Raw genomic sequence first — 21055 nt, forward strand, 5'->3', positions numbered from 1 at the left:
AATAAAGAAGAAAAAGCTAAAGTTTATAGTTTTACATAAAAATAGGTTACTGTGGAAGAGGAATTTTATTGATGGCACCAAGTGAAGTAAATGCATACCTGTGGGAAATCTGGAAACATTTTTTAACCCATGTGGTTTATCAGAGGAAGCCAATGACATATATGGAAATAGTATATTATTATTTATTCCATCCATCCATCCATCCACCCACAATCCCTTTTCCCATTTTTGCACATGGGTTGGGGTGTAACTTCAACAGTGACAATCATCTAGAGCCAAGCTTTACACCATCAGGTGGCTAGACATGCTGTGGTTTGAATATTCTGTTATGCTGTGATTTACTTGGGCTCAATTAAAAAAAAAGAAAAAAGAAAAAGGTTGCCTAACACTACAAGACTGTTCTTTGCAGAATCCTGGAAGGATTTCTAGGGAAAATCCCTGATGATAACTTCAGAAATGTTCATAGTAGTTAGTAAGGGGATGTAGGCTGCAGAAATATAAATTTCAGTTTAATAAATAAGTAATAGTTTTTGTTGTAATAATAGTAATATTAGTAATTAGAGGGTTGAGTACAGTGGTATGATGAGTTCTGGACCTAGATATATTGCCATTGCTTATACTTTTAGCAACATAGAAGGATATTCTTACTACCTTTGACAGATGTTGGTTGAAGGGTAGGTTACTATTTACATGACTTCCCATATTCCTGACTACTGAATCAACTTTTAAGGATGTTTTATTGATGACATAATTACCCAGGGTTGCAGACTTCTCAAAAGGTGCTATAATGCATTTCATGGTATTGAGTTTTAAGCCATGGCTTTGGGATTTGTCCGTATTAGACCTTCCTGAAAGTCTGCAATAATGGCATCCTTTATTGCAGATATTTGGAGTCATATTTTTGATGGTGATAATTTCATGTATTTGGCATACTTCAAGTACTCAATTTTCTTATTCAAAAGCTCACAGAAGGCATCACTTGTATAAATAACTAAGTGGTTTGCATAAGTAAAATAAACCAAAATGATAGGAAAGCATGAGAGACAAAAGGAGAAGGTATGAAATAGCAGCCAGTATAGCTGGAGTGACATAATAACGCAGAGTTTACAGTAGTAAACTTCATCCATGAAAGTATGAAATAGCAACCAGTATAGCTGAAGTGACATAATAACGCAGAGTTTACAGTAGTAAACTTCATCCATGAAAGTATGAAATGCCAGCCAGTATAGCTGAAGAGTGACCTAATAGCCCACAGTTTACAGTAGTAAACTTCATCCATGAAAATATGAAATAGCAGCCCGTATAGCTGAAGAGTAACATAATAATGCAGAGTTTACAGATGTAAATGTCTTCCATGAAAACTTCTGTTATGAATAAAAATTTATCAGTAATTCAGTTCTCAAAAAATAGGAACCATATCTTCATAAAAGTGTCTCATGAAATAGCGAACACTCATATGAGTGAACCTCTAAACAACAATCAGTTTAGAGTGAATGCAGAAAAAACAAACAATAATTACTGTTTGTTTTGCAGGGGGGGGGGCAACTCCCTGCACCTCCCATACAACTGCTGATAATTATATATACTAAGTCCAAAACTGCACAACAGCTGGGTATGGGCAAATTTCCTTACCCCGCTGTACCGCTAAAGGCTGACAGCAGAAACTGCATTAGCAAGAACATTTGTTCACATGAGCGTTCATTTTTTTTTTAATACGGCATAAGAAAGCATTCAATCGATGGTTCACTTTTTCTAATTGGAACCCTTCATACGTAGTTCCTATTTTTTTTGTTTCAGTTATCACTTTCTACCCATCATTTTGCTCCAAACTTCAACACTTCCTATATTGAATTATTCTTCTAAATATAACTCCTCCACTAATTTGAGTAGTAGTACTGTAATTGACCCAAGATAGCAAACGTGTATGATTCAGGAGTAGGTCATGCAGAACAGGCTGCAGGAAATGAGTTCCCACACTGGCTATTTCTACATAAATAGATAATGAATGGAATGGACATGAGCTTTGTGTGTAGTTTCTAACAGGCATAATCTTTGGAGGAACTAGCTGAAAGTTTTCCACTTGCAAATGCATGTAACTGCTTGTTTTACTGACAAATATGAACTTAGAGGGATATGACTCATGAGCTGTAAATATAACATGTCAAAATTTCAGATCATTTGTAAAACCTTAGAACTTTCTTTGTTTGTTTATTTATTTATTTAGTATTTGGCAAGGGCATGACATCTAGGGTATGAAGACCAGTCCAGAAACACTTTTCAGGCTCAGAGGCAATAAACAGTCCACGTACACTTACGTTATACACTTGAAATATGACAGAATGTTAGGTTCACATTGTTGCAAAACTTTCGAAAGTTCATGTGCAATTATTCTGTTTTTATCAAGAATTATGTTATGCAGTTCTTATGCATGTCTAATAAAGTGTTTATTGAGTCACTCATTGCTTTTGTTTTCCGGGAAAGTCCCATTTTCACTGGAGGCCTGGAGAGAAATGTTTTGTTTTACAGAATGACTAGAAAGCAGATTTACATAATAAATGTACGTGCATGCCTGCAGACATAAATACATAGACTAGTAATGATATGACAGTTGATCAAAAATGATAATGTACATACACAGAATAGTAAATGAACATACATGGAACTTTAATGATAAGGCAGTTAATGAAAGCATGACAGTTAAATGAAGAATACAGTAGAATATTAGCTATTATCAATCATATGAATCTAGTTAAGTGGAATCAGCTGAAAATAGATATTGAGTAACAGACACTGAAGTAACTATAGGATGAAGATAGTTACATATTATGAAGGAATATTGAGAATGTCCAGGTAAAAGGGAGATAGAGATATAGATAGTAGTGGAGAGAGAAAGACGATAGACTGCGAAGAAATAGCTGTATTATGGCCAGTTACATAAGAGTTGTAACAGTAAGAGTTTGGAGATTATTCAGGAACATCATTAAAATAACAGATTTACATTAGATTTTTATCAGTTTACATGCATTGCAATACAGTTTGACTACATAAAATTGCTTCTTAAAGGGTTTAAAGTGAATTTCCTTGAAAAAAATATAATGGAAGTCAGTAAAATTAGAGATTACTGAGATAAGCCTATTGACTAAGAAGAGAACAGGAAGGTACTTGGCAAAAGAAAATGCTTGAGACACTGTAAGCATTTTTAGAATTTTACAGAGTTTATCCATTGTTTTATCTTGATTCGTTGTTTCAGCTGGTGCTTTGCTTTAGAGAGCTGGGCCTGTTCATGAAAAGGCTGTTTCACCAATGACTATTTTAAATGTGAAATGGTTGAATGATATTACCTTCTCCTGGGAATTTCTTAAGTAGTAAAGAGGATCCCTAACTGGGAGTATTTTTTCAGAGGAGGGCAGTAGTTATCATTTAGAATTTTATATAGTAAGGCGCATAGAAGATAACTAACGTCAATATGTAGAAAGGTAGGAGGGGATCCTTATGGAGTACAGTTTTAACTTATGTGACTTTTGTGCCAAAGTCTACTTGTTAAATTATTTGACAAGTAGCAAATAGAATGAACTTATTGACACTTTCAGGTGCAACACTGACATGAAGCAAAGGCCATGACAAAGGCAAAGTATACATGCATGTAGAATTTAGAATGGCCACTATAGCAGCAGTTCTTTTTGAGGTAGGAGGCAACCAGAATATATGAAAAAACATATATGTATATGTACGTGTGTGTATTTGTATATGTGTGTGTTTAGATTTATAAACACAGGAACAACAAGAAAACCACAAAGGCAGTATCTGGAGATCTGAGGGAAAATGGATACTTTAGCTCTGAGACACCAAGAGTAGGCACTTTTCCACCCTTTTATTGGATGGTCACGGAACATGGATTCATAAGTGTGGGGAACCAAGCCTGGATGTCGAGAATTTAATTTGATTTCCATAAGTTTGGATATAAACACTAACCACTGTGCCACCACCTATTTAAAAAGTGAGTCCCAAACATGGTTTCAGCAGTTGATGGGATGACCGCAGATAGCAAGCATTTTATCTGTTGGGGTGACCCTGGTAAGTAAGTACTGAATATGAATTTGGGAGGTGGGAGATGACTGTGGGCAAAGATCAGTGAATATAAATTCAGGAGATAGAAGGAGGTTGACCACTGATAATGAGCGCTAAACAAGAATTCATGGATGAGATGACCCCAGATAGATATCAATGAGCAGGAACTGGATGAACGAAGAGGGAAGCTTAGACAGTTTGAGACAAAGCTTTCATAATAACCATCTTGTAGGTCAGCGGGATGAAGCTTGATCTACCAGTTGAATTTTTTAAAGGTAATTTAACAGTTGCTGTGCTTTTTTTCATGTTTCTCATCCAAAATCAACTTTTAGGATGACAGTGTACAAGGTTGGTACATAAATGTCCATTATATGACATTTTACAGATCTGATGTAAAAAGCTGAATTTAACAACACTCAGAAGGAAATGTTCATTGTAGTAAAATAAGTTTTATAACATTGGCAGTTAATAATAGTTTGGGACAACACTTTCTGAATAGTCACCTTATAATTCTGTGTAATGTTATCAAAAGTATCATGCAGTTTGATCTCAAAAATGATTTCAGAGTTACTGATTATTTTTTCGTGTATCCTATTTGAAACCACCTTTTCAAATAAAAGTGTGCAGGGATACTACTACAGCTATGGGTATGCAATGTTCACCGGTCACAATTTGCAAGTATAGTATAACAATATTCAGCGATTGTAATTATTAGGTGATATTTACCATATTAAATGCAGACTCATAGCGTTGTTATTTAATTTTGAATAAATATTGCAGAATAGTCATCTTAGGGTACTACATCACGAATTATGAGATATTTGTAATGCCAGTCTGTCTTAAAAGGAGATTCTTCAGTCATTCCATGAAAATAGATTTTCTGACAGAACAGTATAACCGTGCCAAAATACCTGACTTGGACAGCTAGAGATAGAACTTTGAAAGTATGAGTTCAGGATGTTAAGGATGAATGTATGGTCATTATTTTCAAAGTTAATAGAAAGCAAAAGTAAAACAAATGCTGGTTTATTTCTGTAGTTTTGTTAGCAGCAGGCTGCTAAGGAGTGAGAAAAGTCTCATGTCAATAGAAGAATGTGAGGGTTGTAGAAGTTAAGTATGGAGCTTGCTGAAGGATCTGCACTGCTAGCTTGGGAAGGACATAGGGAAAGTATGGAGCTTGCTGAAGGGTCTGCACTGCTAGCTTGGGAAGGACATGGGGGAGATGCCAATAGACCATTTTCATTATTTTCTGAACATAAAAAGGTGAGGGCAGTATGAACAGGGAGCATCATCCATTTAGTTATCTTGAGTACTCTTCCAATATGTGAATTGGGGTGGGAAATGGGGAACTACAGTGGCTAGATGGAGAGAGTTTTTTTTTTTTTGCTTCTTGGATTTTCCTTTTTCATCCTAAGTATTCTTCATTAAGGGCATTTGATAAGGCTATTATAATGCAGAAAGTCAAAGACTCCCCCCTCCCAGAGTGATACCCTAGTTTGATTAAAGTCCTTAAAAATATGGGCCTAGTCATGTGAGATGCAGGTATCTCTGCTGTGGTCCCCTAAATCCCATTATTTAATATGGGGTAAGTTATAAATGGCATTGGATTTATTCACAGTGATCAACAGATCTAAGTCGTAAAATAAACTGGAAATACTGATTTGGGTAAAAACTTATCCTACCCAAACTCATGAGCTCAGAAAGAGTGCTGCATGAGTATCTTAGAGTACCATCTGGTGGTGTGGCCAAGATGGCTGAAAACAGCAACTGGTGAAAGCTCTGTGACTGAAAACTTTTCTCTGACAAATTTAGAGACACCTGTTAGCTAATTTTATTTACTAACAGTTGGAGAAAAGATTTATAGCTTCAAGTTCTTCAAAAACTGTATTTTTTATGTCAGAATTTCAACTGCTTGGTTAAGAGAGAAGAGACATCAACATGAAAAACTCAAGAAATGATACTCAGGATTCATGTGTTGAAGGCATACAGTCACTAATATCTAGTATGCAGGATATATTACTTAAAATGGATAAACTGGATACCAAAATAGAAAGTTTCAAGATGAGACCAGAAAGAAGATGGAACATTTAGAACTTCTTATGAAACAACAAAGTGCACAAATCAACAGTATGAAAGAAGCTTTAACTCATTCACTCCAATGGAGCTCAGGAAGGTTGCAGCGTAACATTCAGTGGGTGGAGCCTAAGCTTTTTGACAGAATCAAATTATGTCCTCATATTTCAAGCACATTTTTGTATCTCTGAAACCGTAGAGGTTACTAAAGAAGTATAAATGGCAAACTCTTCAGCACAAGCTATTTTTATAGTAGTAGCATTCTTTAGGTTCTAGGTCTTAAACCAAATTTTATAAGTCACAGTAAACACAGTAACTAGTACATTTGTAATATTTTGTAAACAACTTAAAATATCTCAGCAACCACTCAAGTTAAACACATACTGTCAGCAGCATTTTATTCATCTAGCTGAGAGCTTTCATATGAGGCTAAGGAGTTCTGTCTGTGTTACTTGGTTGAGATATTTAGAAAATATGAAAATGATATCTATATAAATTAATATATTACAAACAATTAATATCTATTTACCTGCACTAGACAGAGGTCAAATATTAATGCAGTTGAGTTTGCCATTGGGTAAGCTTTAAGATGAAATCTTTTAAAACCTTGTTCATAGCAGGGATTTGGAATGTTTGATGCAAATATGATCAAGCAATATTTGACACTTAGTGGCATCAGTAGTTGTTAACTGCAGATGCACATGGAGGAGTCACTCGGATGTAATGAATTAAATGATCATAAAAGAAGAATAACTCAGGCTGAGTTTCTTTGAAAACAAAATAACTGGCTCATAGATAAAGTTGATTTAGGAAACAGACTGAGATGAAATAACATTATAATTTATGGTATACCTGAAAAGTATGAGGGAGTTAATAAAATAATAAACTTCTAAACAACCTGGCTACATAAAACGTTAAATCTACCTGAAACTCTATCTTTTGGAATTGAAAAGACACACAGCTCCGGAGAGAGCCTTCAAAGAAGAAAAACTCACTACCACATTTAATTATAGTTAAGTTTATGTCCAATTTAGAAAAAGTTAGAAAAAGATGAAATATTAAAAACATCATGGTCCAGCCCACCTATTAAAATGGGTGAACATGTAGTCAGATTTGACAGTGATTATTCCAGTAAAGTAATGAGTAAAATAAAATTGTGCTTACCACTGATTAAAGAACATAAAAAGAACAATATTAAAGCAATTTTTTTGTGTTTCCTGCAAAGATTAAATTAGTATGTGCATTGCTGGATTTAGTGAACATCAGATCTAAGTAACATGCTAATTAGAAATGTTAAAGCACTTGTGATTTTGTTTTCTTTGCTCCTCTGTAACCTATTCCTTTTACAGGTCGTTTATGAAGCAAGTATCATTTAAAAAAAAGTTTGAGAATGTTCCAGTTGTGTCTGAATGCTGGATGTTTGCTTGCCTTGATTCCTGCCTTGAGTTGTTCTGCAGACAGTCTACATCAAAGTTCAAGCATACACCAAAAAAAAAACACAAACAAAATAAAACTTTTAAAACAGGCGGAAAAGAATCAATAAGAGCCGGCAACTCGACTAAAACTGTTTAATTGTAAACGCTTTCAGCAAGATGCTTACCTCGCCTTCTTCAGACAAACACAAAATCAATTAAGCCATCTTAAATAGACAAAATAAATGATCTAAGTTAATTACCTTACACTTCATTAGTAATTTAAAGATACATCAAATTAAACTAAAAATATATATATATTGCTTATAGAAATCATGTAAGATTATGGGAGTATGGTGGTATTAGCTTCCTAGATGTAGAATCTTATTCTATTGCTGCAAATTTTAACTCTATTGTGCTCTGGATAGACTCAAGTTATACTAATCAATGGAAAACCATTCAAAAATAAATTATACTAAATTCTTATAAGCTTATCAAATATGATAGATTAAAAATATATAATCATCCTTTCATCTGGTTGATACAATTTACCTAAGAAAGAAATCCATTTCAATATTTAGACTCTGCATATATGAAATCAATTCTTAAAACAGTTAAGAAATATGATTTTAAAACGCCATTAATATCAAAATGGAATTTTTTGTTCTTTCCCATTGCACATATGTCTAGATTTAAGGAAACTCAGAGCAATGTTAAAAAGATTTTACTAAAAAGGAATGGATTAGTATTATGGCCTGATTGCCTTGAAAAAGTAAAAACTAAGTCACCAGAATATTTAATGAAAGATTATAAGTAGGTTGAATCTGTTAACTAGTTAATATTGTCCATCAGTAAGAAAATTAAATGAATTTTTAGATAATATAAGTGAAGAAGAGCAGAATACAGTTCTCCTATTATATGAATATATGAATGCTATCGTCAGAGGTAAACTGGCCTACAAAGGAAGCTTGTCCAAGTTAATTCTAAATACTAACTTTAATTTTGGAACTTTTTTAGACAGTAGTGGACTGAGGGACTTCATAAACTTATTACTTAAATCAGCTAGTCAAACTTCTTCAAGTTTATACGGGAAAGATGTTATATGGAAATATATACATAGAATTTTTTTACTTCCTATAAAATCTCTAAGTTTGGTAAAATGACTTACTCTGTTTGTTGGAGATGTAGTAAAAATGTAAAAGCTGATTGGGCACACATGTTTATGAACTGTGAAAAATTAAATGTATATTGGGAAGAGATAAGTATTTTTAAGGGGTTATGGTATGACAATTGTTCTTTAACTAGATTAGTAATACTAAAGAATGTTTAACTTCCTTTGTCTGTAAAAGTCATACAACAAAAATTGTTCTGAAGTCTCCTGGCGGAAGCTAGAAAAGTATTACAAAAAATAAGAAACTGAATTCAGTTCCTACATTCAAAGAATTTTTAAATTTAACAGCAATACTATGTAAAAATGAAAATGTAATCAGAGTAAATTCTATAAATCATACTAAGACCTTCAGTGGTTGAGATAGCCTTGAAATACCAAATCTCTTAATGTCTTAATTATATAAGATTACCTTGATGATTGAATGTATTCCTAACATTGTATAACAGCATGTGATGTTGAATTTCTTCTGTTCTATGTATATATTGTAAATATGTTAAATTAATAAACATTTTTTTAAAAAAAAGAGAGTACCGTATGAAGATAAATGCTTGTTTGTAATTAGGACATAGTTTATCAGAGATTGCAGGATGTACTTTCTTTTGCAGTTTTTCTCCTTTAGACTGCTTGCATGATTCGTTTTTGTCTTTTTTTCTTTAACTAAGGTTGGTGCAATCTGTTAGGCTTTACAGAGCTGCAGTGTGGATCAGAGTTCTTAGGATTAAGTTACTGCAGCAGTTTATCATACAAAATGCTGGAAGTGGCAGTTACTGTTCCACACCCTTTATCCTGCAGGCATGAAATGCAAACCTGCAGATTATAACAGGTATAGACTATTACATAAACAAAATCTCATACATATTCTGAAGTAGTAGAGTGTCTGCAAACATTTACTGTCTTTCTCACAGGACAGTGGACAGTAGCCATTCTTACAGGAAGTGGTGTGCTTTATATGACTGTCTAGCCCTAAATGGGCAATGTAGATTGTGTATCACATGATATTTATCATCAGTGGCTCTCATATCTTTCAGGTTGCCATTATGGGCAAAAGAGCACTTGAGTATTATATGATGTGAAACTGCTTTGACTTACTTATTTTGTGCATTCTTCTCACAAAGAATATAGCTATAAAATCTGACTTTTTTTGCCAACATAAGATGGAGAAGGTGGTTCTGTGTTTATGCTGCAGATAAATAAAAATTCACTGATTTTTACTTTGAAAGGAATCTGCTAGTGCCGACGCTATTAATAGTACAGAATCCTTTTCCTTAATGATTTTGTTGCAAGCACTGTAAGGCATAGCAATAATGTAAATCGCATATGATATGTCTTGCTTATAATATCATTGTCTGCTGTACAGAAAGTATATTGATTTTTCTTATACCATGCAGAATTTAAAAAGTTCCACCATAAACTGCATCACGGAATTTTATTGTAAAGGCATAAAACAATAAAAAGTAAACCATTAGAATTTTTGGGGTGTTAGGAGCAGAGGAAAGGAGAAAATCCAAAGCTTTACAATTACCATCAGAACATGATGTTTTTATTGTTTTCTAGGGTCTACATCTTGGTGGGATCCAGTGTCCCCTTTTCAAAGTGTTTGGAAGAAGTCATGAGTGAGGAGAACCAGAGAAGGTGCAAATTGCAGAGCAGCCTGAACAGCTGCAACTATACAATTAGCTCTCAGTTTCTTGTCGACTGGTGCAAGCTCCGACAGGTGAGAAATGTCTCAGCCTGTTTGTCTGTTTATTGATGTATTTGCTTTTCTTCACCAGGAAAGTCCAACTTGCTTACAGTGCCCATTTTCAGAACAGGCCCAGAGAGAAATGCTCCAGGAAATAGTACATGTACAATATATGCAAGTTTAGACAAACTCCAAAGAAAGGACTGTAAACAAGAAATAATGATTTCATTAAAATGGAATAAATAGAAACTGTTGTACAAAGCTATAAAGAGTAGTGAGTCTTGAGGAGTGACATTGGTACATTTTTACTGGAGCAGGGAATGATCAGTATAAATGTAATGACTTTACTAAGCAGTAGAGAGTAATGTAATATGCATCTGTATTCATATTCACAAGTTAGCTGATAGGACGACAGTAATACTTGCATGTCACATGAGAGGAATACAATAACCTCATGTCATAAAGACATAAAAAAAAACATTTGGGAAGAAAGTGATTAATAAGTGAGCAGAGGAAATCTTGAATCTATGGGTAACTTTATCTTGGAGATTCAGAACAGTTGCACATTCTGGCGTGATTTAGATGTTGTTTGAGGTTGGTTTTAAAAGCAAGGACGTTGTTTGTTTGATGGTAAAGGGAATGCTAACCCATAGTTTAGCTAAGGTTACCAGATATGAGTGTCCTCATCTCAGTTGCAGGATTTTTGAGTTTCTATTAACTGTTGATCCTTTGATCACATTTTGTGGGTTGGTATTTACAGCATACCTAGTTTTTATTCCTTAGCTCTGTGATATCAAAGAGTATATCACCTTCCTCCTCTCGTCCAGCCTTTAGGAAATATGTTTGTATTGTTTACTGTTTTGGTTCATAAGTTACCCAACTGGGTTAATGCCAATTTCAGCAGTGGCTGTGATTGAAAAGATCCACAAATACAATTACAGTACCGTTATAATACTGTATAAATTACACATTAAGGTAATTAGGTGTATACATGCACTTTAGTATTACAGAAACTTAATCAAATTGTGTATACTTTTTTTGAAAGATATGGAAAAGTGTGAAGGTTGGTGATGGGAAGACAGGTAGGTTGTATGTAAAGAAATGCATGAAAAAAATCAGTTTGTAGATGAATATCAAAGGGAGGTGAGATAGAAGGGAGATTAAAAGTCGAATCATAAAATCATTGAAGATGTAGTGTCATACTGTGGAAAGAAAGAAAAACATAGAATACTGAGTTGGATGGGATCTAGAAAAAACAGGTACATTTCTAATAATGTAGGATTGCCAGTACAATGTGAGGGATAAATATTGCTTGGTCATCTTGTTGGTTTTGGTGAGGCAATACTAAATGGTAAAATATGTCGGTTTAAACCAGTTAGGTGACTGCTGCTTAGATGAAGCATTTGTTCTAGTTTAGGGGTTGTTTGTCGACCTTGGCCTTGAATACTTTGTTAATAGCTGATCCTTTATATAACAGTGTTACTTTTTCACATTTTAGATATGGAGTTTTAGAAATCAACATCACCAAAAGCAGTGGGAATTCTGAGGGAGCTTTTATTTCTTTTAATTTGTTTCTTTCTGGCTTTCTGTTGAGTAAGCCAATCTTAACTGCTTGCTAGAGTTATGTCTTGACAAATGTTTATTTAGTGGTGGTTTGGATTTATCATAATATATCACACAGGAGGCTGAAAGCAAAGTGCAGTTGCTTTTATTACAAATTTACTGACAGCTATATATATTGGTGTCTTGTAAAAATACAAGTAGAGGAAATTTGGCTTCTTTATTATATGCTGATTTAAATTTCTTGCAAGGATTTTAGAAATATTGTTGAACAGGAGTGTGTCAAAGATATTTTGGAGAGTATTAATATGAAAACCAGTTTGATGTTTGTAGTCAAGTGAAAAAATATTCTTTAGAGACATTTCATAGCCTGAATTCATTGATTAATTGGTAGACCACTGTGCATATCAACAGATAGGGACTCATCAAAGATGAGTTTTAACGATTTAATAGGCTGGATTTTTTCAGTACGAGAGCTATCAACTTAAGAAGATAGATAAGAGGAAAAAGAAAATGTCAATGATTGTGGCATTTTTTACTGATAACTGCAGAAAATAATGTTTTTACCTAGTACATTTAGAGAGAACTGTATGACCAGTAACAATGAGTCTGGCTTGGAAAAGCCTGTCTGAAATTGCTATGTACAGAGTGTTGATAAGCACACAATGCTGGAATCATGTCATATTGGAGATGATATAAACTGTTATTATGATAGGAAATCTGATTCCTAAAGATTAATTATAATGTAAAGACATCTCAAATTTAATCCAGTACTTTGAAAGATGTTTTTTATTAAATAGTATGGATCAGCATGAATGTACTTCTGTTTAATTCTGTGGCTTCTTCCAGACAAGTAGTCATTAATATTACATTGCATTTCAATTGCTTAACAGCAAAAGTATAATGTGATCCTATCTAGTCAGCCCATCTAATTCCCTTCAGATTCTACCTCCCTGCCATCCATACACTCTACATTAACCATTTATTTTCACCTTTCTGATGCCCTCTGTGGAATTCCTCTTCACTACTCATTGTTTTTGTCAATACCACAAGTAGACAGTCTTCACTGAAAAAAGTACTTTTGGAAATCCAAAGAGCAGTTAGTCCATACAATCTTCTGTGTGTGCCTTTCCTTACCCCTCTTCCCTTACTGACCAGAATGACCCCTTCAAATCTCCCTAACATATTTACACCAATTTCATGTCTACCATGAAAAGTCAGAAGATCTCTATCTCCTCTATCCTGTGACTACATACTATTCTTTCCATCTCATGGACATTTCTGGTAGCTTTTCCCTAGATTCCTTCCAATAACCTATTGTCATTTTCTTATATGACCTCTAGAACTTCATAAACTGTTCAAAGTATGGATTCATCAGGACCATGTGGAGAAGAAGCATTACCTCTTTGGTTCTGGACTCATTTGCCCTGGGGATACACCCAAACACTCTATTTGCTACTGCCCTTACTCCCTGCCTCTGCTTCCAGTGATCTATTTCAGGGATGTAACAACATCCTCCCCCGATCTTCCTCCTAATGAGTTACCACCACCAGTTCCACTCACCCTGCTGATGTGTCATACCAAGGTTGCCATGGCCTGCAAAGTGCAATACTTTATCAATACTTTAGTATATTTTTTGCATTAAAACTATAGCTGCCAGATAGTAATTATTATAAACTACATTTTTTTTCTGTTAAAGAACATGGCTGCTCTGAGAAGAGCCTTTTACTGACATCTTAGTTCTTCATACAGATTCCATGGGGAGAAAACTCATGGTTTTAAAGTAGTAAAGCCCATTAATCCCGTGCTGTATTACTAAAGATTTTTTTAATGTGTACCTCTTTTTTTATCCAGTCCAATGATGATTTGTCCTTCATACCTTGTAAGTTTTAAATGGCGCTACCTTTGTTTGTAGAATATTTCTAAATAGAATTGACATGTCTTATAGGTTGTGGATATTCCACAGACAGAACCAACTGATATCTATTGTTTGCTGATTAATCATTTCTGGATCAATTTATGAGATCTCACGTGATGTAGTTGTAAAGTATTTGTTTTTTACTGTGATTTCATACTTTTAAGACTGTATAGAGGTCATTAAGGGAGTCTGCTAGTAAACCGAATGAAGGTATGTTGATTGGATGTGATACTATAATCCAATTCAGGACACTGTTTCCTATAGTTGGCCTTAGGCATTAGCAAACCCTGTGGTTACTGGGGTTCCCCTGGTCTAGGGGGGGGGCACAACCACAACATAAATTAATAGGTAAGTACTAGGCTAGCTGCCCTTGTGGGCCATTTTAATCCTAGCCAATTTCCCATTTTGTGCTTGAAGTAACCTATCCCATTTGGTTAGAGATTGACCTTACCCATCCCATGGTTGATAATTATAGCTCGCCCATATTGATAAAACTGGGATCATACCATAGATGATTTGAGGGGAGCCATGCATGGGATAAAACATTTAGGAGCTGCATCTCCCCATTAGTAGTACAGGGAACAGTCCTGGGATAAATTTTCTGTTTCCCATTCATAGATCTAAGTTGTGATGGAAAATTGACAGGGATAAACTTTGTTTTATGTGGATGGAGAGTCTGTTCCATAGCAGCAGTATCCTGTGAAATACACCTGTCTCTCCAAACCATTATGTTGATGTTGCAAAGAGGTTTACCTTATAAGCAAGTTATCTTATTTTGATATTTTTAACATTTTTGTCAAACCAATGAAAATGGGTACAGAAATCTTGTGACCTTAATAAACCAGCTGGGTAATAATAACTGATTTATATCTCCTTTGAAGTGCAATGATACCTCTGGTTATAGTAACAGTGTTTTATCAAGTAAAAAGCTTTACAATTTCATTAAATATTTTGCTGCTAATGCATTGCCCTTGACTTAGTTATATCCTTCTGGCGGGCATTCTCACCACCAAAAGTAACATTCTAGCTAGCTTTAGGTACCTACAATACCTTGATTGTGTGAGGGCCCCACAAAAGCTGCTGCTGTTTGAGGGAAAATAATGAGAAAAAAAAAATTATTCATTTTCCAATTACATTGTTTATTTGAAAAAGGTTGTAATATGACCCTGTTAGGATAAAGCCGGTAATAAGTGAATGAACATTAGCAAGGTAAGCGCCAGAGATCAGCAGGTCAGAGAGGGACTGATCTCCGTGCTTATCATGGATTTAAGAAGCACTGATGCCCCCCCCCGTCTGCAGGGCTGGTGTTTCATTGACTTCTGTTTTTATATATAAATATTGGCAGAACAGCAGAAACTATAACCCTCACCTTCCTTGCTCAAGAATTCTGGACAAAGTCAAAAACTGTAGCAGAATAAAGACTCAAAATTAGGAACACTTTTAAAATATTACTCTAGTTCACTTTAAAAGTTAATAAAATAACACATTTTGCATCAACATGCATTTTTTGGATAATAAGTATGGAACTTTGATGTCTGAATATATTGATCAGCTGTAATCCTGAATGATTTACCTGCAAATCAAACTTTTTAAGGAAGGATACAGCTAAATTATGAGGTATAATCAGGCACATTCTTTGAAATCAGGGACAGTGTCAGGTATTCATTATTCCTCAATGAGGTAAATAAAAGTGACTTACTCCTGCTGCTGTTTGACGACTGCTAAACAGTTGTCACTGATCTGGCGCGGCAGTGCTAGTGTTGCACAATGTATTGCTTATTTGCTGAAACAGTGTAAAACCGGTATTGCTATGGCTTATACTTGTGTGTATATGTGCATGCGTGAATGTGTGTGCGTGTGTGTGTGTGCGTGTGTGTGAAAGATGCAGTGTAAACATAACAAATGGCTAAACATTATATTACTTTCTAGCATAAACATCACCAGCATTAGCATTATGTGTGTGTGTGTGTGTGTGTGTGTGTGTGTGTGTGTGTGTGTGTGTGTGTGTGTGTGTGTGTGTGTGTGTGTGTGTGTGTGTGGTTGCAGTGTATTTAAAAGTAACAAACTGGCTATATTTTCATTGACTTACCATCACAAATATAGACCTTGCACATGTTTGGAGGCTATCTTTCAAGGTTTGCCTGGAAGAGGATGTGTATAAAACAACTGTTCCTTGCCACCATGGTGCAGTGTGTATCATTGCCATTTCACAGTGCCTTACTCTGGTTGAGCTTTTGGCTATGCTTTTTCTGTATGGAGTCTGCATGTCCTCCCTGTATGTGTGTGCATCTCTCCATGAGGTCTGGTTTCCTCCAGCACCTCATAAACATGCAGCAGATGAAATGTACTTCCTCCAGTTAGAATGAATGTGAAAGTGCAATGTGTGTGTTTGTAAAAAATATCATTGAGTTGTATCTGTCCACACAGACATGAATGCTAGGCACATACATAACTCTTCTGGGTAGTAGTAAAAAAGGCAGTTAGCAAGTAACTATGTTTCAGTGATAAGGTATAAAAGGCATCACACAACATTCAGAACTTTACAGCATCTATAGGTCTAATAGACCCCAGACTGTATAAGTACATTTTGACATGGACTTAGTTATGACCTCTGTCCTCAGCAGCATCCATTCTAAAACCAACCCTGCATTGAGGTGTGCTCAGAAGGTTGATGTAGGTTGCATATGTATGTGTGTATATATATATATATGTGTGTGTGGGGGGAGGACTGGGGATGGTGTGGTTATTATGGATTTCATTTTCATCACAATTAAATCATAGAAATGTGCACAGGAGATCATTATAGTTTGGCCTGGAGCTGTAGACTGTGTGGTCATTGTTTCTACTACTTCTCTGACTTCAGAGGTGTGCAAAGAAGGTTACTTTAGCATGTGTAGGGGCAGTGTACTCTCTATGAGCAACAAAGTGAAATACATTACAATAACCATTATTTTTAACTGTCCCCACAATCACACATCAGGCAGCTGCTTTTGGGGGTAGGGGTGAGGAGAGAGGAGGCATGCTCTCTCTCTCTCTCTCTCTATATATATATATATATATATATGTCCACAGTCGCTTGAAATACATGACTGTGGCTATTTAAACATCTGCTTTCATCTCAATCTAACACCGGAGGGATGCTCAGGCAATGACTGTCTTTTTTTTTGGGGGGGGGGGGGTTGTGTGCACAACTTACATGTCTTCCTTGAAAGCAAAATGAAAATAGTCTGAAATTCTTTTCTTACTCATGATTTTTGTTCGGGTCATTATTGGAGTAAAAGGTTGGGAAAATGTTCTAAAATGCACCTCAGAGCATCTATAACTCTATGGCTTCTGTGGCCTGGATTAATTGATTTACTTCCCCAGTGGTTATTACTATGTTGTCTTGGGTAGGTAAGATGTGTTGAAAAGATGCAAGGAAAACCAAAGCTGAACAGCGACACTGAATTTATTTTCCCTAATAATAATTTCTGTTCAAGCTGTCATTGGATGAAAAGGTTGTGTAAAAAAAACACATTTAAACTGTACTTCAGAGCATTTAGAAAGTCACAGCTTCTTGAAAAAGCTGAAGAGAAATGCAAAATCTGAGAAAAGGAAGAAAAAAGTAATGTGCATGGTATAGGGATCCCAAGTCCAGCTCTGTATATAGAGTTGTTGGAACATATCATTGCAACTAAATGCCAGTAACTGTAAATGTCCCTTTGAGAGATGGGCCAATATAGTGTAATGCACAGGACTGTCATAATACAGTTCACTCTGTGTGTACTACTAGTAAAAATATGCAGTGTGAAATAAAAGGTTGCTTAGGAGAGGTGTCAGTGACAAGATGACAGACTGGAAGTGTCCAAGGGACCCCAACTTGAGATTTACTGGGGGCCCTAAAAATGTTAATGCCAGCACTGCTGTTTGTATCTTTCTATCTGCTGTGGTAGAAGAAATAAGTCATATTAGCATGTGCAAATTTATTAAGTCATAGGTAGAGAGATTTGGGGAACAGTCCTAGTTTAGGTTACCCATAACTATGGTTTCTGCAGATGAATTGTCAGCTGTCTATGCTAGAATGTCATCTGGGGGGGTGTTGTCCCACCCCTGGAATGGATCACTGGGAATAGGTTACAGAAGCAGCACTTTGTAAAATGGATGTATGGTATTAGATGTATATAATTGCTTATGCATATTTTAGTATGAGCGTGTCACTTTATTCAATGGATAGTAACTGATTTGGACACAGAGGTGTTGATACTTACTTTAATAAACATGTCTGATCCACCTACTCTGTTATTTGTTTGACATGATCTGTATAATGAGTATCCAGTTACAAAAACCTCCACAGTTGTTTTTGTTGTGTCTTTCGGCTTTTCCCGGTTAGAGGTCGCCACAGCGGAACTCCGGTCTGCTAATGACTGGCAGTAGATTTTTACGTGCCGAGTTGCCGGCCCTGACGCACAACCTTCAACGAAGGTACACCCATTCACGCATGTCTCCACACAGAAGACGTTCTAACTGAGAATCGAACAGGACAACGTCTTACTGTGAGGCGACAACGCTACCGCAGTGCCAAATTGTAGACATGTCATTGCCATTACAACTACATTGCTTTGACAGAAATCAAGCCATGTTGCAACTACCATGTGCATGTGAGTGAGTAAATGAACTTTAACCTCATAACTGTTGTCCAGACTACAACAGATAGGGATCAGAGAGATTGATCAGGTGAAGATAGACCAGTCACAATAGCGGTTATTGGGGGTGTGAGGACCAGAACTTGAGTGACTGTCTCTAGGTTGTAGAATAAGATCTGTAAAACAAATAAACCTGAGATTTGATGTCATCAATGGAATTGTTTTGCATCTGTTATTACTGCTGTAATATCTGAGGCTGATATGAATTACTTTGGTCCTAGAATAAGACAACCCATGATAGAACATTCTGACGTTTGTTGCGGTACAGTGTACAACAGTGGGTGGACATGTGGTTCCTTGAGTAGGAAAAGAAAAGAACAGTACTAAAGAGATGACGTTTGCCAAAGCAGACTGTCACGTTGTGCATGGGCTTTACTGAGGAATACGATGTGAAGTGGATGGTGTGACAGTAACAGACAGGAGCTGTGATAATGTCTAATTATATTAAGACTGTTTCTTGCATATAAAATGCCTTAATGGCATCACTTTTTTGAGACTGGCAAGAAATATTTCCTAAAAAAGGATAGATGTGTATGTCTAAGCCAATTGGCAAATGTGTACAGTTAGGGAGAAGATACACAAAGTGTGACAGCTTTATGGTGAGACAGTGTCTGCACAGTGTAGCTGCATTAGGCAAGTGAATGTTGACTAAAATGTGAAGAGTGAATGTCATTTCAGCAGTGTTTTACCAAGAGTCAAGTTCAGTTTATGCTGGATCTTGAGTGAATAAGCATAGTACAGCAGTGTGCTGGTGAAGTGTGACTATCAGGGTACAGAATAATGCAGACAAACATAAGTGAGAAATCTCAGTGAAGAAGCAATTGATAATAGACTAGACTACACATTTGTTAATGATAGTCAAACAATATTTCCTTCCTAAGTATAAAATGTATTAGCTGGGAGGTAATGTGTTGCAAGAGGAGAAACCAACTGAGTAATTTATTTTATGGTTATACTTTAAACAGGAGTTGAAAGTTGAGCAGCAAGACATACTGAATATCTATATGTTGATGGTGGCTTCAGGTGGTCATTACTAAGAGAAGAGGGTGTTGATAAGACTTTTATGGGAATGAGCAATTAAGATATAAATATACCACTAAAAATGCTGCAGAATATATCAGTCCAACAAGACATTGGTTGCGATTATATAAAACTCACACAATTCTGCCAAATGTCCAACAGTCATACAGATTTCATGGTGCAATGGGCCAGCTTGGGCTCACAGGCAGTCCATTCTCTAGCAGGGCTTGACCTTGCCATACTAACTTATAACCCTTTATAGTGTTAGTTCAGCACGGTATCTGCACTGAAATCATTCTTCAGTGTTATACTAGTAGCATTAAAGGAAAATCCAGCACCTGCATTTTCTGTTGTTTATGCACTCTGAGTGTTATGGTGACCTTTATCAATCTTTTCTCAAGATGGTGGCAGCCCTGGTGACTGCCAAACCACTGTCCTACATTATAAATCTATAACTTACCAATCACTCAAGCATGAATCAATCATGCTTATTCCTAAAATACTTGTTCCTAAACACATTAATAACGTTAAGCCAAATTCCAACTTCGGGCCTGTTGTACAAATACTGGAGAACATTGTTGCAGGTATGAGGATGTCCTTGGTAACAACAGGGCTAAGGCTAGCAGACATTAAAAAAGTCAGCATATAAACATTTCCTAGGTTACCATAGTTCCCATCCCACAATGCACAGCAGTACATTCTTCTCCAGATCTTATTTCCACTCTCACTGATCACATGGATCAATGGCCCAAGATTACCATTTTTTCTGTCTTTGGTGAAAATATTCTTCAAGACGGAATATTTTTCTTTTTTGATTTTTTTTTCATTGCTGTGGACCTTCTGATTTGCTGTGTTTCTACCCTATTTTGAATTAAGTGGATTTCTTCCACGTTTTCTTTACCTTCTCTGGTTGGGGCTTCTGCGTGTCAAAACCTCTGCTGTAGCTTACTTGTTAGATTTGTAATAGCTGTTGCCTGCTTTGTCACTTGCTGTTGGTTTCTTCCTGGTTTAGCTTTTGTCCGTTTTCTTCCTAGAGAAATGGATTACTCATTCAAGCGGTGCAATTATGGGAATAAAACCCCATCCCATGGCAAAATCCATCGCTGTTTGCATTGTTTGGGAGAGGCTAGTAATGCGCTGCTTTGTATAATCCAGAATTGAATTCCTCTACCTTCATTTCTCTACTGTGCTATCTGAGCAAGTCACTTACTTAGGCAGTGCAGTGAGGGAATTCGGTTAGACTCCTCAGTGGTCTCCTAGACCTCATGCTTAATAACCACTTATGAATGCATAGAAGGGCAAGGTGTGTTCCTGTTTTAGGTGGAGATAAATATGATGAGAATGATGATTTTAAGCTATATGATTAATTTAGTAAAGAATGTTAGTATGCATATACAGTAGATCCAGCCTTATTAACTGACAAAGAGGAAGCATGCATCACTTATAGAATATTTAGTTAGCAAAATTATC

General features: G+C 35.8%; 1 protein-coding gene across 1 annotated transcript in view; it reads left to right on the forward strand.

The window, feature by feature from the left end:
* Nucleotides 1-21055, forward strand: part of SGCA (sarcoglycan alpha) — a 358162-nt gene that overhangs the window by 218221 nt on the left and 118886 nt on the right. Inside the window, exon 6 of the mRNA XM_044055148.1 lies at nucleotides 10279-10438. Within this exon, the coding sequence (XP_043911083.1) occupies nucleotides 10279-10438 (160 nt within the window). The remainder of the gene's footprint in view (nucleotides 1-10278; nucleotides 10439-21055) is intronic.

This window comes from Protopterus annectens, chromosome 13.part0 (genome assembly GCF_019279795.1).
Source record: "Protopterus annectens isolate FY-2018-M chromosome 13.part0, PAN1.0, whole genome shotgun sequence".
Lineage (NCBI taxonomy): Eukaryota > Metazoa > Chordata > Ceratodontiformes > Protopteridae > Protopterus > Protopterus annectens.